At 33.3% G+C, this 24381-nt stretch overlaps 3 protein-coding genes across 6 annotated transcripts; 1 reads left to right on the forward strand and 2 right to left on the reverse strand.

Moving 5' to 3' along the window:
• Positions 1–350: 350 nt before the first annotated feature.
• LOC102609678 (two-component response regulator ARR11) lies at positions 351–5706 on the reverse strand. Its single transcript, XM_006483953.4, has 5 exons — positions 5321–5706; positions 2711–2863; positions 2200–2586; positions 1950–2026; positions 351–1540 (listed from the first exon to the last, which is right to left on the reverse strand). Exons 1-5 carry the CDS (start codon positions 5448–5450, stop codon positions 533–535), a joined length of 1755 nt encoding a protein of 584 aa, XP_006484016.1. The 5' UTR covers positions 5451–5706; the 3' UTR covers positions 351–532.
• Positions 5707–11924: 6218 nt separating this feature from the next.
• On the reverse strand, positions 11925–14456 carry LOC102609216 (E3 ubiquitin-protein ligase AIRP2-like). Of its 4 annotated transcripts, none has more exons than XM_025101579.2 (5): positions 13938–14456; positions 13314–13476; positions 13127–13211; positions 12841–13025; positions 11925–12751 (listed from the first exon to the last, which is right to left on the reverse strand). In XM_025101579.2, exons 1-5 carry the CDS (start codon positions 14018–14020, stop codon positions 12467–12469), a joined length of 801 nt encoding a protein of 266 aa, XP_024957347.1. In that variant the 5' UTR covers positions 14021–14456; the 3' UTR covers positions 11925–12466. The 4 variants fall into 4 exon arrangements, with proteins under 4 accessions (XP_024957347.1, XP_024957348.1, XP_006484014.1 ...); XM_025101580.2 differs by having other exon boundaries at positions 11980–12751; positions 13127–13193; positions 13938–14451; XM_006483951.4 differs by having other exon boundaries at positions 11980–12674; positions 12791–13025; positions 13938–14443.
• Positions 14457–18570: 4114 nt separating this feature from the next.
• On the forward strand, positions 18571–24122 carry LOC102608931 (probable LRR receptor-like serine/threonine-protein kinase At1g67720). The gene is made up of 16 exons (XM_052440044.1): positions 18571–19178; positions 19251–19386; positions 19646–20183; positions 20376–20887; positions 21061–21193; positions 21426–21497; positions 21591–21659; positions 21750–21821; positions 21922–21990; positions 22110–22282; positions 22362–22618; positions 22737–22863; positions 22967–23032; positions 23116–23302; positions 23387–23519; positions 23647–24122. The coding sequence occupies exons 2-16, from the start codon at positions 19317–19319 to the stop codon at positions 23962–23964; spliced, it is 2796 nt and encodes a 931-aa protein (XP_052296004.1). The 5' UTR covers positions 18571–19178; positions 19251–19316; the 3' UTR covers positions 23965–24122.
• Positions 24123–24381: the final 259 nt, after the last annotated feature.

The following is a 24381-nucleotide window of genomic DNA, read 5'->3' on the forward strand; positions in this document are numbered from 1 at the left end:
GTTCAACTCATTATTATAATTACCATTTAACAAAAATGGCTATGACCAGCTTATCAAACGCCTACAAGTTTTTATTTTAAAGCTACGAATTTTAGTCCACGAACAATTGTCGCTCAAAAGTCACACCCCATCTCAATACTAAACAGCCCTAAGTGTTAGAATCAGCTTTCTGAAAGGATGCTTGGATCTTTCCAGCAAAGTGCCCATCCTTGTACGTCAAATATAACAGGTTTTAGTGATAGTTTTTGCATGGTCACCGACAACTGCAACCATCTAAACGGCTTCGTTTTCAGGCATATATACAAAACCAATCAAAGCAAGTTTTATGTCAAGAACTTAAAGCAAGAGAATTATGACGCTTAATGTTTTCATCACTCATATTATACATGCTTCAAAAAGTCTAATCTGATGAGTAAAATAATATCCCAATTCATAGAATCGTTATAATACTCTCCATCTATAGACCAATCAGCTAATATGAAATAGAATGGCATCCATACAACATCACAGATATGTGAAGTGGAGAACAAGGTCATGCTATGAACAAACCTTGATCGATTATAGGACACTCTGTTGGGTCATAGTAGTGCTCGTAGTCAAACCTCATAGTATCATACAAGTGGAATGGAACTTCAGAGTTAAGTGCTGGATCATTGTACTCTGAAAAATTTATATCCTGGAGTCCAAGATTCATAGCAAAACAGTCACCTTGAAGCCAACAAAGTTGGAGGTCCTCATCCAGTGATGTCAAAGACGACCCAACTCCCCAGTTTATGTTCCGTTGGGCAGCTTCCAAATCAGGAATGCAACTCAGATTGAGGCCCTGACTTTTCATGCTTGATGTGGTCCTGGCAATGGGCTCAAAAGGTTGGTGATTTACTATAGGACTTGTGGTCTGGACAGGAAAAGTGTCAACAGCGCTTCCAATTGGAATCGCATTGGGATAATTGCTTTTGTACGTACAATCAAAAGGCTTAAGGTTGTCTTTGTCCACCACAGAAGGTTTGGAACTAGCAGATGGACCTGACTGTATACAGTCAACTTGAATGTGATGCCGTGGACCTGGTAGTGGCAGTTGGGTGAAGTCATTCTCTAACCGAAGTGGCTTATGTTCATGTTGGAATTGAGTCTCTGAAACTTCAGACCAAGGCTGTGTTGGAATAGCAGAATCAAATGAAGTGAAGTTTACATCCGAATGCCCTGGCACAAAAGAACCACTGAACCCTATCTGTGAACACCTGGCTTTATGTGAATTAGGAATATCAACAGTCAAAACTCTTTTGTGTCCTGTCACAGGAATTGTATCAATCCCCTTCACGTCACCTTCAAGGCTTTTGGCATCAACATTCTGGACAACTGAGTTACTGCCAGAAAATCTGTAACCACCATTGGAAACATCATTGTGGTGGTGCACAGTGATTGAGTTTTGGATGCCAAAACTTGCAGCAGAATCTTTTGAAGGTGAATCTTTCTGCTTTATCCCACCAACAGAAGTTTTCAATTCATCCTTCTGCAGCCTAGTCAAATAGAGGCGGTATTTCTGCATAAAGGAAACATTCTGTTAAATAGATCTTTCATCATGTCAACAAATTAGTTATCACATCGCAACACTTCTTTTCTCCCCTTTCTAGTCATGTGTTGATAAGCATAGTTTGTGCACCTCTGTATAAATCTCAATATTTCTTGAGAAATATCATGTGCTGTGATAGTGATTTAACCAACATTATTTACAGAATCAACATGAAGAAGCATGATCATTTAAATGCTATGAAAGTCGTACAAGATCCAGTAAAATCAAGTGAAACAAGAAAATTACGCTTTCATGCTAGATGCACTATGGATTGAACTAGAAAATCATGAAAAATGGAAGTTAACAAAAGTGAGATATTTCATCAAGCAATTAGAATAACAAGATGTACACCAGATAAATCGAGGAGTGCCATATCTACCTGTAAGTGACTAGCAACATTTTCTCTGGTTAACCAAGGGACGTTCATCAAGTCAAGAATTTTCTTTGGACCAACCTCTGCCAAACAGACACTACATGTCATGGCTCTGGGGAAGCATGATAAAGATGACAGCTATATCATTGAAAAATAAAGACAATATTACTAACTTCCATGAAGTAATTAAAATTTTTCTAATTAATGATGATGCAGAGACCAGACCATGAAAGTGGAAGTTACATAGATCACTTACTATCAAATCCAATCTGATTTACAGCTTTCACAAACTTTTGATGAAGATCAATAGACCAAACCACTCTAGCCTTTTTTGTTGAAGAAGCATCCCCACAGTCTCTGTCATCATGCCTGTTTTCAGCATCTTTTCTTTTCCTCACCGAGGTCAAATCTTCTCCAGTAAGCAAGGGTCCATCAACAGACTGATCTGATCCACTTCTTGTCATGTGAATACTTTCAAACCCCTCAATGTTCTCAATGTCTCTTACCTCATGTATCCTTTTTCTGAAGACATGCTGCCATATATTGCGGAGTTCTTTCATTCTTATAGGTTTAAGAAGATAATCACAGGCTCCATGTTGAACGCCTTTCATGACCCTGCTTGTTTCTCCATCAACGGACATCACTGTGCAGTTACAAGTATACAAATAGGCAAAAGCAAGGTCAAGTGAAACATGGAAAAACTAAATTTAATCAAGGAAATACAGGCATTCTAGACAGAAATCCATGTGTTGTGGCAAAGAACTTACTGATGACTGGAAGATCCATCTCAAGCCCAACATGCTCAAGGAGTTTAAATCCATCCATGTCTGGCATGTTGACATCACTGATTACAATGTCATATCCATCTTTCCTCTCGCGAAGCAAGCTCAGTGCATCTCTAGCTAAGCCACATGTGGTGACTGAAACATGCAATAGCAGAAGAAATAGTTGTCAGAATGGTATCAGAAACACAAGGACAGTAAGTTGGGAAAACAAAATTTTGCATCAAAAATGAAAAAAAAAAAAAAAAATCCAACAAAATTAATTAGCTGAAAAAATCTGATGGTATAAAACCATAATCAAGTTTTTAAGTGAACTTCAGTTTTGTCAAATCTAACAGTTTCATGGCCAGAAGAACTATGTGTTATGCCATTGCACAAATAGGACACAAGATAAATTTCATTAAAATTATAAGATACTATGAATGTAAAAAAATCCGTTGTCACCGATAACTTTATAAAGGACCATAAGGGTAAAAGGGATGCTCAACTGAAGCTCAATAATATAATTTCAAATTCACAAAGTATAAAAATATATTTCAGGTTGTTCATTGAGAATAATACAAACTGGATTAGCAAAAGATTCTCGGAATCTGAAATGAAAAATGTTCTGAAATCAAGAAAGTAATCAAGAGAACTCTCCGAAATATGTAGCAGTAATAGGAAATAAATTGAAAGGAAAAATAAGGTGGTTTGAATATCTGTAATAAAGACCTTTGCTGCACCAGCAGAAAAATAAATGTATAAAATAAGAACACATATTCTAGGAAAATCTCTTAATGAATGGTAAAAAGCCAAAAAGCACGCTGACTGAATTAAATGCAAAGAGCCAGACATATTAGCATCAATGGTGCCCTAGAATGAATATTATGAGGAGCATCATCCTCATAGACAACCCTAGGACAGAAATGGGATAATCTTAATCGAAGCCAAGGTTTGGTCTGTTCAATTCTCTCTTTGCTGAACTTAGATTGTTCTCAAGCTAATCTCATGCTTCCATACGATCTCATGTTGAGAATTATTAGCATTCAACCTTCAATATCACTTCCGCCCAAAACCAAGCTTATTCGAGGTGAAATCAATATGGTGCTATACCACATTTTACATATATTCATCATTATATAGAGATCCACCAGAACAGGCATGCTATTTTATTTTATCGCAACATATTTGATAAATTCTTCATAATGTTGTATCTCAAAATCAAAATTATATTACCAGTGGACCATTCATCAGCATGATATCTAACTCAAATATTTCAGAAGCCACCTGATTCTGCTTAATTGGATTGCAAGGATTAACACTGACGAAGGCCGTCAATGAAGAAGCAAAGTGCTTGCTAAAGTTCGGAAGCTCAAGACCGCCATTTAAAATTTTCCTAGTCCTCAAGCCTAAAGAAAGAATTAGTTTGTAGTTCATATTCAATTTTTTTTTTTAATAAAAAAAAGGTACAGAACCTCAAGGTTTAAGCTTAGATTGATTGATTTGATTGATAAAGGCATCTTACCAAGCCAAGCCCTAAAGATGATTAGATGGCGAACGTGTCTTGCCAATGCAAAGTGTTTAAGCTTAAGAAACAGCACAACATCGTACAATAAAAAGACGGATGCGCACGCAATAAAATGCATCCATTTACTGGTTTCTAACAGGCCTTTTGTGTATGAGCTATTTAAGATGAGATCCAATAAGTCCCCTCAATTTCAGTAGTCATCCACTATAGTGCTTTTGCATTTCTTTTTTCCCTTGCAAAATATTTTAAACAAGTCTCTTTTGAGACGAGCACAGGGCTTCTTAACCAGAAGCATACGGGTGATAGTGGTCTATCCATTCAGAAATCAACATATCATACCAAGAACTAGCAAACATGCTTCCATGACTATAAACTGCTCAGCACATGGACCAAACCTAGCAATTAATTGAAAAGAAGCTTCAAATAATATGCTTAATTGAACTATATATTCACTTTTTTTTTTTTTCCTTCTGAATTCATTACATTCTCACTTATATATTTTTACCCAAAACTAGATGAATAAGCTCACAAATTTGAGCCTTGCATCTAGAAAATCCTTGCCTTTTGCAAGAAACCATCACATAAAATTACCAAAAAAGGCATAAAAACAAAGAAGAACAAGAAGAAATTACAAAACAACAATGGTTATCATAACCTTAACATCAAACCGAACTTCATTTCTTCCACTTTTTTTATTGGTAAATCAGAAATACACGCAAAGCTCGATTTTGAGGTCTACATAAACTAATTGCATAATATTGAAGCAAATTTCAAAAACTCAACCAAAACAAAAACAAGGAAAAAATAAAAAATAAAAAGCAAAGCCTCACAAGCCATTTTTTGAAACTTCACTAATAATCCATGCAGGCGGAGGAGGGAAAAAAAAAGGTCTCACGGGTCAGCAATTATAACAAAAGAAATTATAAGAACTTGATGTAGCAAATTAGTTCAGTGAGCAGTCGAAGATCATTAAGAAAAAACAAGAAACGCAGATGAGGAAGTGGATATATCATACAGTTAAAGCAAACCAAGTAATAACAACAGTAACAAAGTAAAGTAAAATCTGAAATTTAACTGTGACCACGAACCTTCATAGGAACACTTTTTGAGCATCTTTTCAAGAATTTTGAGCCACGCTAGATCATCATCAACAACAAGAACGCGGAGACCGGCAGGATTAAAGGTGTCGTTTCTTGGAGAGGAGAAACCATTCTCCATCACGCAAATTGCAAAAGAGCTAGCTAGCTCTAGTTCAACCAAAATACAGAAGAAAGAAGAGTCAGTTAATTGGTCTGTTAATGAGAATTAATGAGAAGTGAAGTGTTTTTGTTAGCTGCACAGCTGCAGGGTGTTTTTTTTTTTTTTTTTCTTTTTTAAACAGAACAACAAAAACTGGGCTGCTCTGTGATTTTAAGAGAGGGGGGCAAGGAACAAACAAGGAATATTTGGCGCCGGCTATTAACGGTCCCTCTGCTACACGTTTGGCTTTTATCCTCTTTCGGCTCGCTGTTTCCTCGTTATTCTAATTTTCAACAAAGGGTAAAATAGTAAACAAGAAAAAAAAGTTTAAGAATATTGATATGGAAAGAATATTTCTATTTTCTCCTGGCTGAGAAATTTTGTGTGCATGGAGTTTAATATAAAGATCATTTGTAAATGGAAGCTACAAGGTTTTATTTATTTGTTAATTTTTTAACTCACATATTAGATAAAAGGGCAAAACTACTTTGCAAGGGGGGGTTTGGTACCCCTTTTTGTCTTTTTCAAGGTCAACTACAATGGAGTCCTATAATTTGTTATAAAAATAAAAAAGTTCAAAATTTTTAAATTTTCACATATTAGTCCCACACCTATAAATTTTTAGTTGCATCAATGCTTCTGGAAGCCACGATTTTCAGGACAAAAACTCAATTGAATTTATTTAAATGTGTAATTAAATTTACTCCTTTTATTTTAGGACAAAAACTCAATCAAAAATACAAAACTCATTGCTCAAACAAACAAAAATGATTTTACAAATTCATAAACTAACACTTTATTATTATTAGTAAATTAAAGTATTTTTACTACATAATTAAATAATTTCGTATGTTAATTAAAATATTATGTTATAAAAAATAATAAAACATTACCTACATAAAATATCAAATTAAATTTATTTTTGTATTTTGTGTATTCCATCTACTTGACACATAAAATCTCTTGTTTGAAAATATATATATATACATATGGGGTTTGAACCATGCTCACATGGGTGAAAGGAAATTGGTTACCGTGTTAAATTAAAAAAAATTATATTTATATTTATCATTCATTATGGTTAGTAAATAATATACATAGTTTTAACTGTGTAATAAATTAGTTAATTTATTAAGTAATAAGTAAATTTATTAATTTAAATAGATATTAATAAATTTAAGAATAAGTCATTTAATTGAAAATCTAGTTCAATAGAGTGAAAAAAAATTAAAATATTGTGGACTTATATGTCATAATTATAAAACTTTTGATTTTTTTTATTTTGCATGAACAACAAGGGCTTTTAATATTAATGGCTCAATAATCACATCTAACCATTATATAACTCTCACCTTAAATCCAACTGTGGATTTGAAAAAGACAAAAGAATGGGGTACCAAACCTCATGAGTATAGTAGCTGGACTCTGACTTCACAATGAAATGTACAAAGTCAATCATAAAATAATTTTTTGTCATTTGTCATATATATAAATTTTATTTTAAAAAAACTATTAGACAAATGGGTTTTAGGTTAAGGGTGAGCTTGAGATTGAAGTGTTGTATCTTTTAAGTTATAACTGTTGTGGATAAAAAGCTGTAATTATGAAATAAAAGTTAGTAATGTATAGTAAATGTAAATTTTAAATAATAATTTTGATAAAATTATTAAAGATATGATATATTTTTCATTATACAAATGAAAAATCATATCAACACATTTTTCAAGTTATAGCAGCTAGTATTTATCAAACACTTTAGTGTTGTATTTTTTAAACTATAAATGCTCAACCTTAATATCAAACGCACCTTAAATGAAATTTTACTTATCGTATGCTTGTTGTACACAATATTTTCTCAATTTTCATGTACAATTTTTTTTTTATAAAGAATTTGGAGTAGAATCTCGCCCAACCCATAAAAGGGGTTAGAAAATCAGAACATAATGTAATTGTGAAAAAGAATATTTTGAATGAAAAATATAGCATCTTCTACGTTACTTTTATGCTAAATATTGAAGCAAGCGTCGTTGAAAATCAATGCTTGATTTTTTACCATCGTCACCTTCCCGCAGAGATAGAATTAAGTGAATTAAGGGAAACAAAAATATTATTATTACTTTAATAGTACTTGGCTTTAGAGTGTAACATGTTAATAAATAAAATATGTTTTGGATAATGCTCTCAAGTAATGCTGAGTTAGAGAGAAATAATGAAATATTATTTTATTTTGGATTAGGTTGGGTGAGTTCAGTAATAAAATAGCCGCAACAGTTTCCTCAAAATTTGATGTATATTAATTGTACTTTTACTTGTTTTGGGAGGAGACAATGAAGATAAAGTGTGGGAGACGTTATGTTTTCTTTGCTTACTTTTGCTTTGGTGGGAGTATGCAATGCATAGGTTAATTTTCGACAAATTAATCCCAAAAGGGAAAAAGTTTGTGGACTTATATTTACAATCCACAGACAAGAGATAAAAGTCCTTCCTCTTTTGTATTGTTTTGGAGCACTCTATTATTTATTCTTTTTTTTTTTTAAATTTCACTTGATTTTGTTTAACCTACCCAATGAATATTAATTTTTTTTTTTGGTCATATGTACATTATAGTTAAATAGTTGGTGATATTAACAACAAAATATTTACTTGGAGTATCCTAGGTTAAGTATCTTATGGTATAGCTTAAAAATACACCATCGTTAATATTAGAAGGAAATGTGTTGTAGTTATATTAGTGGGGAAAATATCTACCTTCATTTAGTTATATAATTAAGATAGGAATGACTGAAATCTCCATAAAAAAGGGTTGAGTCGTTGCTGTCACATTAATATGAGTACAAAGACTTCAAGTAAACAAATATTAATATTATTAGGGTGTGTTCAAAACTTGCATTACACTATGTTACACTGCATTAAAACATTGTTCTTATATTATCTCATGTTTGGTTGTAATTTCCGGTTATGTTGCACTGCATTAAGAATGTGGCTAATACAATTAAATGTGTATAAAATAAACCCATGGAGTTAGGGTTTAGATGGTATTATATTAAAATACTATCATATTTCAAATATAATTATTTAACTTTTATTATTTAATAAATTATAATAAATCCAAATTATTAAATATTAATTTATATTATTTTTAAATAAAAACTTAATTTAAGTAATAATATAAGAGAGCAATAAACCTATATATTTAATAATACATTATTTTACTTATATTACACAAAATCATTTTAATTATTTTACTTTAAATACATTTAAAAGTATTTTAATTTTATTTAATCATTTATTATTTACTGAAATACTAAATTTAAAAATCAATTTTAAATTAAATGATTAAATTTAACATTAATAAATAAAAATAAATTTATAATTTAATAATATAAAAATAACTTATGTTATATTAAATAATTATATAGTATCATATTTTTACAATATAATATTAAATTATACTATATTATAATAACTAATATCTAGAAATAAATTATATCGTAATATAGTACTATTAATAATACAACATAGTATTGTAATATTTTATTATATTAAATCATTTTATAATATAAAAATTAATATATAAAATAACAATTTAATATTTAATTTCAAAAATTAATAAAAAAACCTTACAATAATAATAAATTTAAATAGTATTAATTTAATATTAATATTAATGTAAAATAATAGTACATACTGCACCAAACATAACACTACATTATAATTTAATATAGTGCACCCTAATACTATAGCACGCCATAATGCAATAAAACGCACTAAAGGCACACCATGTTAAAAAGCAATTATGCTTCTTGACAAAAGGGAAAGGAAGATGAACAAATTGAAATTTAAGGGGGAAGAAAAAAGTGTGTTCTGTGCATGAGCATGAGAGAGACACAGCATAATGGAAGACAGCAATAAATGAACAGGTTTCCAACAATTGGGTCATCCCATTTCAAATTAAATTGGGATTAGTACAAAACCCAAAATTTGTTTCTTTGGGCTTCTATTTGTCTTGAGCCAATACAAGCACAACATCTGCTCAATCTCTTCCAACCAAAATGCTTCAAGAAAGCATGCAAATGAACTAGTGGAAGCATTGAAAGTTTGTTGAAACCTTCCTTTCTCAATAATTCTCCTAAAATAAAGCAGCTTTATGTGAAATTGTTTTGTCAATAATATATTATTTTACCGTGAGTGAAAATGAGACATTTGGTGACTCAATATACGCCCGCCCTCAGGACATGACAGGACCCTCCCTAGAGTCCACAAAATTATACTTTGCCTTTGCCCAATTCAATACAAATTTTAAAAGCATTACATCCATTTGCAGCAGGACAAGACATTGTTGTCAAGTGATGTTAGGAAGCAGAAACCTTCCACAAAAAACCACACTGTGCATTGCCCACTTTAATAAAAACTTTCAAGCATTACATCCATTTGCAACAGGACAGCACATTATCGTCAATTCATGTTGGAAAGTAGAGACCTGACATAAAGTTTTGTATTCATCTGTCTCAAGGTTACTGGAGCATGGTTCCTACGCTCTGAAATTATCATTTCTTCTTTGTGAAAGAAAAATCATGTAGTTTAATCATAAATTGCTCGAGCGAATATTAACTTTTAATGAAAGTTGAAAGTGCTTCCACTAAGTTTAAGCTTAGTTTTTTTTTTTTTTTTCTTAATCACGAGGTATCTTAGGAAGGACTCTAACTGTGAGAGACACTTTTAAACCCGTACTACAATTCAGACTAGAAGACGAGTTAGACCCTGTAAACGGCTGACGTGCAATCTCGTGACATAAGGGTTCATACGTGAAAATTCACTTAGTTAACGTATTAGAAAAAAGATTTATGATTTCCGTTGATGATTTATTGTTAAAGTGGGACTAGAGAAGGTGTATCTCTCTCTCTCTCTCTCTCTCTCCATTTATAAATCTTCTAGATTACTCGTTAATTGCCATGCATCTTTTTCACATACAAAGCACTGAAAAAGCTTGATTTAGTTAGTTAATATAAATTTTCAAATGAGGCCACGATAACTTGTTAATTAACTAAAGAAATTAAATAATGCCACTTGCTTCATATTGGAGCCAATGGGGTTGCATCATGGCATCTTCTTTGAACTCCATTTAAAAGAACGGATTCTTTGGCACCAATGATCAATAATTTTAGCTTTGTGAGGAGGAAGGGCGGGTTTCCTCATCCACTTAAATCGAAGTGATTAGTGGACGTAATTCGTCTATTCCTATCGAGATTAGATTGGCGTAACCAAGTTCACTCACTATTCACATTTAAAAAAAAAGGTTTTCTGAGCCGATGTTGCTAGGTTACAACTTTGAATAATGAGGGCTTAAAGGTGACCTTTTTAAGAGCAGCCGGGAAAGGATATTGATTAATTAATAAATAAAAGAATCTATTGGCCCTAAAAGGAAATGCCCACTAAGAAATACTTTATCAAAAAGATAATTATTTACTTATAAAGAGGGCGAGCATGATTGGTGGTTTCACAAATTGTGAGGATGGACTCCATGCAACTTCACATAAGTGGGGTGTTGCTTTTGATTTATTTAACTAAAAGACAGAATATAGCTCCGCCCTCGTTCTCTCCTATGATGCTTCAGCCTCAGCCCGCGGGGGGCGTTTGTCCTTACCACCTGCTTATTCCTTCTTTTTCAACTTTTTCATATTGGTTTTAGATTTTTGCACTTGTTTTTGGTAAAACTAGCCCAATCATGAAGATGCTGAATAATGCAATGAGGCATTAGCAATTTGTTCCGGGATTCGAATATGCCGAACCCAAAGCCTCCATTGAGGCGCCATTATGAAAAAAAATTGATGATCCGCCTGGCCACTTTATTCCTTTTTCCATTTTTGCTTTTGCCCTTATGTCCTCCTATTTGCTACACAAAGCCCACATAAATGCGCTTTTCATTTTGACAGCTTGGGCTTGACCGGCCCAATTCAAAATCCAAGTGGGTATATAATATAATATACGATTTTGCAGAACGCTTCACTCTGTAACTGTAATAGTCTTGATAATGATGCAAACCAAAGTATTTTGAGATAACAAAGTAAAAACAACAAAGAGTAAGCATATAAGCATAACCTTTGGCTTGCTGTTAAGGAAATAATGAGTATTTTCTTCAACTTTACAAGCTGGGTAGGTATACCAAGAAAATTTACCAAACCATCAAATTAGATACTGCTAATCACCTGACATAAGTTTTTTTTACTTATATAAGGAGTTATAGTCGTTATGGATGCTTCATAGTCATAGTTAGTCCATCAGAGTCGATGGAAAGAAAAAAAAAAAAAAATTCGGTTACAATTAACTCAAAAAATCTTGCCGCTGGAAGGCCCTGAAATGCTACCAAAATGAATCATCGAACTCTGCAGAAACATATTGAGTGAAAAAATAACACGGCCAGTCGATCTCATCTTGAATCTCTGAGAATTTGCATTCTGATCAAAGTCGAAAGTGCATCAGGGTAATTCCATATTCAACCAAAAAAATATAATACAGAAAAATAAGCTTGATTTATAGTATTTCTAATAAACAAACTGATCCATCATATGATTATATGAACAGAAACCAACTATGATTCAATTTCTTGGCATGTTCATTACAATACTCAGGTTCCAAAAAGCTGAGGCGATGAATGCCAAGCATACCTTGTCTTTTGTAATGTCTTTTGTAATTTACATTCGTTACTCTTCACATACTTAAGATATTCACATAATCTTTGTTTTCATCCAGACAGCTCATGAATCCACTTCCAGTTAGCTTCAAATACACAATTGAGAAACTTAAGCTGCTTGATTAATTATGTACAGAGGTAATGGAATAGCTCTTCAGCCAACCTTGCTAGAAAAGATCAAATTTCTGCAAACCATAATTTACGTATAATGGGTAGCTGGAGTGCTGCACGGTTCATTACTTCATTATGTACAATCGGTAGCTGGAGCAATGCACAATTCGTTACTTCATTCTTCCTCTATGAGTCAGAGCATGTAATCATATACAAATGGATGTGTGTCAGGTACTATGAGAGGCAGGTTTTCAATATAAAGGTAGAAACGCCTCAGATTTTCTTTTGCAATAGTAACCATGTCAATTATATCGATGTCACTAATGAGAACCCATAAATCCGCAGAGCTTACTCTCTGTAGGCTGCCACGGCAAAAAGGACAGGACTGAGACCTCGCATTCCTGTAATTCATTATCAAACCATTATGGGAGAAGTATTTATCTGGTATTCTCTCCAAAGAGAAATGCTTTCTGGTAACCTATCAAAAACAGAGAAAGATAAATGATTATCGGGGTACCAGTCGTGGAAGCAGTTAACACACAAGGAGTGCCCGCAGTTGGGAAGTACCATCTTGGTGCAATTTTCCATGCATATTCCACATTCATCATTTCTATCTAGATCTTTATCAGATAGCTTTCTCCTTTCTTCAACTCTCTTTCTGCTTGAAATTTCTGAGCATTGGTCTCTCTTACTATTGTCTTCCAACTCAGAAAACTCACTTTCAAGTTGCCTAAGTGAAGGATAGATAATAGCTGCAAGAATAATTTTAATCAAATGCATTTCATTATAAGCTTAAAATGGGGAACAAAGAAATTAGATGTTTATGAACAAGAAGTTAGGGCGCAGAAAATACCATAAAATTCCCTTAGAGTAGCTTTCCTTTCTTTTGAGGACAATGCAGGCATCCCATCAACGTATACCTGGACATTTACGAAGAGCTTCGTTTCAATAACACAAAACCAAAAACAGATCATTAGAAAAAAAAAAAAAAAAAAGACATCTAATTAATTCGAATGAGCTGAATTTATTTTATAAGTGACCTTGTAAACAAGAATGTTGAGAAGGCCTAAATAACTGGGAACGGTATCTGTACAACTATAATCCATCCATTCAATCATAAAAAGAACCAATGGAGCAAAAGGACTGTAAGATAATCTCATCTGAACAAAATCTCCACCATAATCTCTAGGAAGAGCCGCCGCCCTGCAAAAATCCCAACCAAAAATTAGACAAACTATTCACTCTTCCTAGTTTACACTTTACAATTTGCTACAGGGACAGAAAATAGTTAACTTTTATCTGGGCAAACACCAAAATCATCAAATGTAACAACTTTGAGACCGAACCGATTCTATGACAAAAGTTGCAAACTGTAGACGAATTTTGGGACTTAGGGCTGGAGTAATTATGTAATTACTCAACCAAGGTACTTAAGGAAGAGTTAAAAAGGGATTTAAAAAAAAAAAGCATCTTTGACGCAAACCCATATCCATTCTCAAACTTGCCCAACCATTACAATTTGATCAGCAAAACTACCCTTGCAAAGAAAGGAACGGAACCAATTCTACAATCTTTAACTGAATTTATCCCACGAGAAAATTATATAAATTCCCAACCAAAATCGAAAGGAAAAGAAGAAAAGAAAAAAAGAGAAAGACACTTACAGGGTATTGGCATGTTGTATATCAGCTTCAAGAGCTTTAAGAGATTCTCTATAAGATGATTTGTTGGGTTGCTTTACCAACATTTGGTCTTTAAAACTGGTGAGAGAATGATATTTTTTCCTTTCTTTTTCCTGAGGTGTGTTTTGTTATGTTATTGTTAAGAGAAACTTTTGATGAGATGGAAGAGTTTTGAAAGAAGAGAAGAGAAAGATGATAAGGATTATGAGGGAGAAACAAAAGAGAATTTAGATATAAGGGAGGGAGAGCAGAGGAGTTTGTTTGCTTAGAGCTTAGTGTTTAAAACTTTCACACTTTGTGAAGAAAAGTAAAGGATGCCTTCTCTTCTTTGTGTTAATTCATTTTCCTTTCCTTTCCTTTCCCACCACCTTCAACCTTTTTCTTTTTTCTTTTTGTACTTTCATTATTTCTCAACTCAACTGCCCTTTGTGTTTGTTGCCATTATTATTACCCATTATCTCCAAGTCTTGACTTTCCTCCTTTTTTGTGACACGTTATAATGCTCCTCTCCTACTTTCCACTCACACAAACTCTGATTTTTCTTCTTTTGTTTATGGCTATGAAATGTTGAAGTAAGTTGAGATGGCAATTTTCATCCCCTAACCTAACCCATTAAACAATCTCATTTGAAATAAATAAATAAAAACATTTTATCTCATGACAATTTGACAACTTTAGGAGCATAATACTACCCACTAGTTCAATTTTTTTTTTTGTTTGTTTGTTTTGATTCATTCCTACTAATCAGCTTTTAAGTAAATAATATGCAATAATCCATCTCCTACCCTTGTTATACAGGACCTACCAATTTAGCCGATGGTCCAAAAGGACCAAAACCTCTTGGGCAAAATGTCCACACAAAATTATCTTTTGAATTAGATAGTAAGAGGGAAGAAAAAAAAATCAAAAAAAGGAAAAAAGAAGTAGAAAATTGACTAGTTTATTACAAAAATTCTCCCTGAATTAGTTTATATTATCATCGAATTAAATAATTTTCACGGAAGAAATGTGTGCATTGACTACTAGATTTCATTAAAATAATAATTTTATTAAAATAACAAACTAGCCAAACAGGATGATGTGAGGTACCCTTAATAAAGAGTTTTCCATGAGCAATGACAATGTTGAGATATTGTATTGAAAACAGTATGAGAATTTATTTCTTTGCAAATGCAAGGTGAATGGGATGGGTTCGATTGCTCCGTTTTTGATGTGTAGGCCCATAATTAAAATAGCCCATTGAAATAAATATGTTTGCATTTTGGGTGGTGCTTCAACACCCCACTACAATCTTTATAACACCCATTTTTCTTTAAATACCCTCAATTTCATTCATAAAGTATAAATTTATATATAAGATTTTTTAATTTAAAATATTTTATTTTTAAATTGCATAAAAATCTTAAAATAGTATATTTGTCTTAAATTTTGTACTTATTGTTATATAGTTTCTATCTTCATAATTATAAACACTTATAATTTTCTCAAAAAAATTCAGTTAAAATTTTAAATATAAATATAAATTATGAAATGGGGGTGGGTATGAAAATTTTATTAAAAGAATAATTTATATAAGTACTTGATTGAGTTTTTTAATTCAAAATAGGAAATTAATTAATTTTTGTTAGGTTATATTTGAGAAATTTTGAGGGGCGTCAAAAGGCTTACTCTTGGTTTCAATCCGCGTAGAAAAGCATGAGTCAGGAGCTTCGGCCCAATTAATGAGACAGGCCTACAGCTGGAAACAGCAGTCCATTCCAAAAATTGGGTGGTTTTATTAAACATTTTTTAGTTGAACTATTGGCACCCCTTTAACCTACTCATAAAACCCCTCTTTCATTTATATTTATTTTATTTACGAAATGTCTTTTTTCTTAAATTTTTCTAAATACACTTCTAATTTTTCATTTATTTTTTTGTTGTTAAACCTCAAGGAAGTATTGCGCTATTTTTCATTCTTTTGTAATCTTATTACTACCCTACAAATAAATTAAAATATTTGTGGGCGATGAATTTTTTTAATGCTAACTATTGACTTAAATTACACATATTTTAAATGAAAATTTAAAAACAACTTTTTTTAGTACAAAAATATTAAATTGATAAGAAATATAAAAAGAATATTAGATTATTTAAAATTTGTATAATTTATTTTAGTTAAATAAAAAATAACTAGTAGACAAAAAAAATTGATTTAGAATGTAATTAATTTATTAGAAAAAAATTAGTATATTTAATTCTTATTTATTTTTATCTGTAATTTTATTTGAGGTGGGGCCTTTAGGCTGTATGAGGATAATGGAGTGCCACCGAACATTTTTTAATAAGGGCCCACTGCAGTTTCCAAACTGAATGACGTGGGGCCATATGCGAAAGATACAAATAACATTTGCCAAGTGAAGCGGATTCTTAGGCTACTAGTTAAAGTTAACAATGATTAACAAATAGGGGCCCGTCGAGAATAGACTGACGGGTTCATCTCATCTTCTCGTCTTAATTATGAGTTATGACTCATAAATTAAGACACTGGTTGGTTTTAAGGATGGGGAGGGGAGGAGAAGAGAAAAAAAAAAAAAAAAAAAAGAGTGGATAGGTGATGAGAGGAGAAGAGTGTAAAATTTAATTGTTATTGTTTTATTTTATATTAAATTTAAAAAAAAAAAGAAATTATATTTTTTTAATTGGATAAATATACCCACTATCTTTAATGTTAATACTGTTAATAAATAAAAAAATAATTAACTTATGAATTAATTCAATTTATAAATTACTTAGTTAAATAGAGAATTTTATTTTTTTAAATTACAGCATCATGTCATGAATGTTGACCGCCATTTTTCATCGCGTTAGATGCATAATAATGATCAGAAATGAACGATTTATTAATTGGAAATGTTAATTTTGTAGAAAATACGCTATTTAGTTAGAAATATGAGAGTTAAAATTTTTCCATGCATTTAAACAAGACTTGAGATAAATAACAACGTATATTAACATTTTTAACTCCATAGAGTTGTAGATCGGCTCATGAGGATCCCATTGATACCGGTTTTCAATTTTGATGGTAAAGCGCGTTTCCGGTAAAACTCCGACGAGTCTCCGATTATTGTCCGACGATTCACTTTACTGCTTTTTCTTTTTTCAAATAAGTTTATCATATTAATTTAAGAAAATGAATAGAAATTATTTGCACTTTAATTTATTTCAAATTAATTTTGTTTAGAGAATAATATTGGAATTTTTCTGTTCCAATAGATAAGGATGTTGGTGCAAATTTTGTCCCAACTTATGATGGTGAGTTCATTCTTTGGGCTGATCTTTATGGGCCTTTGTATACTCTTCTGAGTCCACTTCCTTAGGCAATCAGAAGGTCCTTGTCCTGTGATACTTTACAAACACAAGAAAATTATCAGAGGGCCGGCTTTGCCGGCGTAGACCCTCCGACGATCAAGTCAGTCATCGGACTTTTGGAAATATGAATTTAGAAAGAGAAAGATTAGAGGGAGAAAGTTAGCATTTTCCCCTTTTGAGTCTCTTTTTTGTCTTATCTTTTGATGTGAATGAAAGACATATTTATCGACCAAACTGATTTGACTTGGGTCCTAGTTATTTTGATGACAAATGTCATTGTTCTTGTGACATTTGGCAACACTTGTCCTCTAGTACCCATGTGGATTGACACATGGATATACAAACTTGTCTACAAATTAGAGGAAGGAATGTTTTATCCTTAGGTTATTTTTATTAAGACCTTGGGATCATAAGAGCCTTCAAACTTAGGAGGTTTGTCCTAAGGGTAAGAGCCTAGAACCTCAGCACGTTTTGAACTTTAAATCCTTGCCACCTAGTTGATTTATCCTAGGTGATTTGTCTTAGGATAGGAATCTAGGACCTTGGCTCCTTTTGGGCTTTAAAACTTTGTTACTTAGGAGGATCATTCTAGGTCATTTGTCCACCATTTCGTGGGCTTAATTGGGAGTAAATCTATTAGATGGGCCTTATTTATTTGGGCCTTATTAGACTTATTTTAGTTTTGGTCCAACAAAGGAATTTGAAATCCTCGACCATTGACAAGGAATACAAATTCTTCAATTCGATGGAAATTGAATTTCAATGAAAATTTAATTCCATTAAACTTTTTTTAATGGAAAGTAGAAAAGAAATCAAAATTTTTTCCTCTCCCCACTTCTCTACCCTCAAGCAAACATGGCCTAAGAATTTTGAGTGAGTCATGCTACTGCATAACAACATAATCGAATAATAATAAAAATTTACTATGGTTGATAGATTGCTTGATTCTTTTTTACCCTTCTTGTATATACTTGTATAAAAATTTATGTGGTTAATTAGTAGAAAATCAGCACCAAAATTTTAAAACCAAATTTACATTGGATAAAATGCAATAATTAAAAAGTAATGCCATAGTGTGACGATGTTACTTTGCATGATTTCTTATCTTTACTTAATTAACATTGTCATGTATTTGGTTAAAGTAGCATAGACTACGACACAAACGGGGGACCGCACTTGAATGTCGTCCAGCTAAAGGGAGAGAATCCATCATCTTCGTGTTGCTTTGTCAAAGTTCACAAAAGCTGAAAACAAGTGGGTCTAAAAGCTACCAGAAAAGAGATTCAGTGATTTGCAGCAAAGCAAAAGCAAATTAAAGCTAAAGAAGATTATTTATTTAATGTTCTTTTTACATGGGAGAAATGATGAGTGTCGATGTCACACTTGATTTCTTTCTCTAGACTCTAGATATATGTGATGCTTTCTGTGATTTGCAGCCTCAGCTTCTCTTCCTATTCCATATACCATAGCCATAATCATCTTTGATATACCGACAATAATAATTACATTTTCTTTATTACCCCATTTGCCATAACAAAATTTATATAATCTATGTAATCATCTATACATAAAGGAAGTTAATAAATACAGCTAGTTGTGCATACAGCAGGTTTCCCGGTTACTAATTATAGTCACATCAATTGTAGCAGGAACATGTCTCATAAAATTTTCTGACAGTAAAAGCCAATAATTAAATGATTACAAGTTAATTTTTTTTTTTTTTCAACTTTCAAGGCTTGGGATTGTGTCATACACTCTTATTTTCAAAGACAAAAAAAGGGAGCATGAAAATCTTTATTGGAAAAAGAAGATTCCAAAATCAGCGTGAATGAACATTGCCAATGCCAAACTTATCAATCAAAAAAGGGAAAGGTAATTGGAGAGCAAAGAAAGATAAAGAGTAATTTAGATTCTCAACTTAACAAAATATTTGTTCTTTTTTAGCACTAACTCACAGAAGTTCTCAACCTTGAAAAGAACGAAAGGACTGGCTTGGCTTCCTCATCTTCAATGGTTTTATATTCTCATTTCTTGGTTATATATCTTCTATTTTTATCATCTGTTGTGTCCCAAGTTACAGGTACGTCACTTCCTGAAGTTAAATTTCCATAATCTTATTAGTTTTCAGTTTTCACTATAACTTAATTTGAAAAGTAAGGTAGTGTTAGTCCTGAGCGTGTTCAGCCCTGTTAAGTGAATGATGCGTAGATGCTGAAGAAAGGTGTAAAATGAAATTCAAATTAAGATAGCAGTAATCATTAATTGTTTAGAAATGATGTTATGTGATCTTATGAGGCTAGATGGACAGATTGTAACAATCTAATGAACTGAACGTGCAGAATTTATAAGTATAGACTGTGGGAGCACGAGCAACTACACTGACCCAAGTACTGGATTGGCATGGATATCAGATATTGGTATAATGAACAATGGCAAATCAGTGAAAGTAGAAAATCCAAGTGGAAACTGGATGCAGTATCGAACACGAAGAGATTTGCCTATAGACAACAAGAAATATTGCTATAATTTGATCACAAAAGAGAGAAGACGGTACCTTGTCCGCGCAACATTTCAGTATGGCAGTTTGGGAAGTGAAGCCTCGTACCCGAAATTTCAGCTCTATTTGGATGCAACTCTGTGGTCTACTGTGACTGTGTTGGATGCTTCAAGAGTATATGCAAAGGAAATGATCATCAGAGCTCCTTCAGATTCTATTGACGTGTGCATATGCTGTGCAGTAACAGGTTCTCCTTTCATATCCACTCTTGAGTTAAGGCCCTTGAATCTTTCTATGTATGCAACGGATTTCGAGGATAATTTCTTCTTAAAGGTAGCTGCTAGAGTAAATTTTGGTGCTCTAACTAAGGACGCTCTAAGGTAATTTCTCATCAAGTGTTTGATAACTCGAGCTATTGATTGAAGATGCATCATGCTTTCAAACTGTGAGTGTGTAGTTGAAATATGATATAGACTGAAGGAGAAATTGATGCTCATAAATCATAACCAATTAAGGATTTAGTCATTTAGTACTACTGGTACAGATTCACCAAGTTGACTGTGTTTTCTCAGGTACCCGGATGATCCTTATGACAGAATCTGGGACTCAGATCTTGATAGAAGGCCAAATTTTGTTGTAGGGGCAGCCTCTGGCACAGTGAGGATCAATACAACAAAGAACATAGAGACAAGGACAAGAGAATACCCACCTGTCAAAGTAATGCAAACTGCAGTGGTTGGCACAGAAGGAGTACTCAGCTATAGGCTAAACCTGGAAGATTTTCCTGCGAATGCTCGAGCTTTTGCATACTTTGCAGAAATTCAAGACTTGGGTCCAAGCGAAACCCGGAAATTCAAATTGGAGCAGCCATACTTTGCTGACTACAGCAATGCAGTAGTAAATATTGCTGAGAATGCCAACGGGAGCTACACTCTTTATGAACCCAGCTATATGAATGTAACTCTCAATTTTGTCCTGTCATTTTCCTTCGTTAAGACCAGAGATTCTACCCTAGGGCCTCTCTTAAATGCGATAGAGATAAGTAAATACCAAAAGATTGCTGCAAAGACCGAATGGCAAGATGGTAAGTATAAGATAATGGCGTAGCTTGCTCCAACTTTCATCTGCTTATATCTGGCTACATGTTAGAAGAAATTGCAACTTGGTTACTGTTAAGTGCACATATGTGACAGATTGTGAATGTTCCTGACAATTCTGAACTTGTGAGTCATTTCTAATTATTTTTTCAATTGGTAGTGATGGTACTAGAAGCCCTTCGCTCTATATCTGATGAAAGTGAGCGGACAAATGACAGAGGTGATCCTTGTGTCCCTGTTCCCTGGGAATGGGTGACATGTAGCACTACCACTCCACCAAGAATTACAAAAATGTAATGTTATCACTTCTTTATATAAAAATCTGTCGATTCATGGACTAAATTGAACTGGCAACCTATTGTTGAAAGTTTGGATATAGAATGTAGAAGCCCATCTATGAAAGGGTATGAAAATGGAAACAAGCATATTGATAAAAAGCTGTTAGCTTGAACATAGATTTTCATTTTTTCAGATGCTTAAAAGATTCTAATTTTTTTAGATGAATTACGCTGACCTTCTGAGCAGTGCCTTGTCAGGAAAGAATTTAAAGGGTGAAATTCCACCTGAGCTTAAGAATATGGAGGCACTGACAGAGCTGTAAGTGCAACTATGCTGTAAAAAAGACTTGCTAATCTAAGGCCATCTCTATTTTAGCTCTGCCTAATGTTTTTTTTTTTCAAACTGACTTAGGTGGTTGGATGGTAACTTCCTCACAGGGCCTCTCCCTGATATGAGTCGTCTTATCAATTTGAAAATTGTGTAAGCTCTTTGTTACTTCATGCTGTAAGATTCGCTTGCATAGATGAAAGTGGTGCTTCTTTGTGACCTAAATTCTTTACGAGTCTGCAGGCATCTAGAGAACAATGAATTAACTGGATCACTACCATCATATATGGGCAGTCTACCAAATCTACAGGAATTGTAAGTGCTAGTGTCAATTTTCATATTTCTTTGAATGAGCTTATTTCATTGTATATTTCCCTAAAGAAAGTTTGAATCTGACTAAATATTCCTGTGGCAGGCACATTGAGAACAACTCTTTTGTTGGTGAGATACCTCCAGCACTGTTAACAGGAAAAGTGATATTCAAGTGAGTATGCTTTTGGTTCTTTTGGCCATAAGGATGCATGATTAATGTTATATAATAATGTAAACATTTTCCGAGGAATGATTGTCAAGATGTTAAAAGTTGCTTCTTTTCTCTGGCAGATATGACAACAATCCTAAATTGCATAAAGAGTCACGGCGAAGAATGCGTTTTAAGTTAATTCTCGGAACTTCAATAGGAGTTTTGGCAATTCTGTTAGTTCTGTTCTTGTGTAGTTTGATAGTTCTGCGTAAACTTCGGAGAAAAATATCAAACCAGAAAAGTTATGAAAAAGGTGTGTAAATCTCAATTTCTCTTCGTATATTACATTGGATGAACTTTTGCATTGTGCTAATTTCCAGTGTGTCCATTAGCTGATTCCTTGAGAACTAGCACAAAGCCTTCAAATACTGCCTATTCGATTGCACGAGGGGGCCATTTTATGGATGAAGGGGTAGCATACTTTATTCCACTTCCAGAGCTTGAAGAAGCTACAAATAATTTCTGTAAAAAAATTGGCAAAGGAAGTTTTGGATCTGTTTACTACGGCAAAATGAAAGATGGAAAGGAGGTAGCAGTCAAGATAATGGCCGATTCATGCAGTCATAGGACACAACAATTTGTGACTGAGGTACTGTCAGATTCAGCTTAAGTTACTTATTATACAAAGTACTCATGTAGTATTGTGCTAATTTGTTAAAAAGTTGAAGCAATATATCTTTTATATACCCATGATACTGTGTTTTCAGGTCGCTCTCTTGTCAAGAATTCATCACAGGAACTTGGTTCCTTTAATTGGATACTGTGAAGAAGAACATCAACGCATTCTGGTTTACGAGTATATGCACAATGGAACATTGAGGGATCGTTTACACGGTCAGCTCTTGTACCCTTCAATCTTTTGCACAATTTCTATCTTCTAGCTTTCTTAAAACTGAAGCTAAAAAATAAAGTTGATGACATAAATTGCTGGCGGCAGGTTCTGTCAACCAGAAGCCTTTAGACTGGCTGACTCGTCTACAAATTGCACATGATGCAGCCAAAGGTTTATAATCAAACTTCCCAGTATAGTTGGTAATCGTGCATAGATCAGTCTTCAATTATTAACACAAATTTAGATTTTTGTAGGCCTTGAATACTTGCACACTGGCTGCAACCCAGGTATCATTCACCGAGATGTTAAATCAAGCAACATTCTCTTAGACATTAATATGAGAGCAAAAGTGTCAGATTTTGGACTTTCAAGACAAGCTGAAGAGGATTTGACCCATATATCAAGCGTAGCACGAGGAACAGTCGGCTACCTAGACCCTGAGTAAGCCATACTAACTCACCATTCATGTAAAATTTAATCATCTCCATTCTTCCCTACCAGTATGCTTAACTAGTAATTTAACAGGTACTATGGAAATCAGCAATTGACAGAAAAGAGTGATGTCTATAGTTTCGGGGTTGTCCTCCTGGAACTGATTTCCGGAAAGAAACCTGTCTCAGTGGAAGATTTTGGTGCTGAACTGAACATTGTTCATTGGGTACGCCCTCTAGCACATTTTAAGTACTTGTAAAATGCGCATGTGCAATCTACAGGGTGATTGTTGAGCCAGCCTAGTAACACTGGGAACTTTTAAAATAATCACTAACAGCTGTGCTGTCTTACAGGCAAGATCAATGATCAAGAAAGGGGATGTGATAAGCATTGTGGATCCGGTGCTAATAGGAAATGTGAAGATCGAGTCGATTTGGAGAATAGCTGAAGTGGCAATACAATGCGTGGAGCAGAGAGGATTTTCCAGGCCAAAGATGCAGGAAATAGTGTTGGCAATACAGGATTCAATCAAGATTGAAAAGGGCGGTGACCAAAAATTTTCTTCTAGCAGTTCCAAGGGACAATCTTCAAGGAAAACTTTGTTGACAAGTTTTCTCGAAATTGAAAGCCCGGATTTGTCAAATGAATGCCTTGCACCGGCCGCCAGATAATTTTGTTACACCCCACCTAATACTTTGTAAGTTTGTACAATATTCTCATTAATCCTAATCATAATCAATAATCATAATTGTTCTGCTTATACCTAATATGCTTATTATGATTAGGAACAACAAAGTTGTTCGTGTAATAGAATCTGTTCTTTTTCTAACTGCTCATTATTAAAAAATATATATATATAATATACTTCTTTTGGTAGAATTGGTTTATTTATTTTTTGTCACATTCAACTGTATGTGAATTAATTTGAGACAGACAATGCCATTTTCTTGGATTTAAAGTATGATTTTGTTTTAATTAAAAAAAAATATGAGTTGAATACATTTTCGTTTCCGTCTTGTTTGACTTGAATTCAAAAGGGCTAAGTTCATAAAACCGGTTGGTCTTGTACATTTATTATTCTCACCAAC

The sequence above is a fragment of the Citrus sinensis genome, chromosome 4, assembly GCF_022201045.2.
Source record: "Citrus sinensis cultivar Valencia sweet orange chromosome 4, DVS_A1.0, whole genome shotgun sequence".
Lineage (NCBI taxonomy): Eukaryota > Viridiplantae > Streptophyta > Magnoliopsida > Sapindales > Rutaceae > Citrus > Citrus sinensis.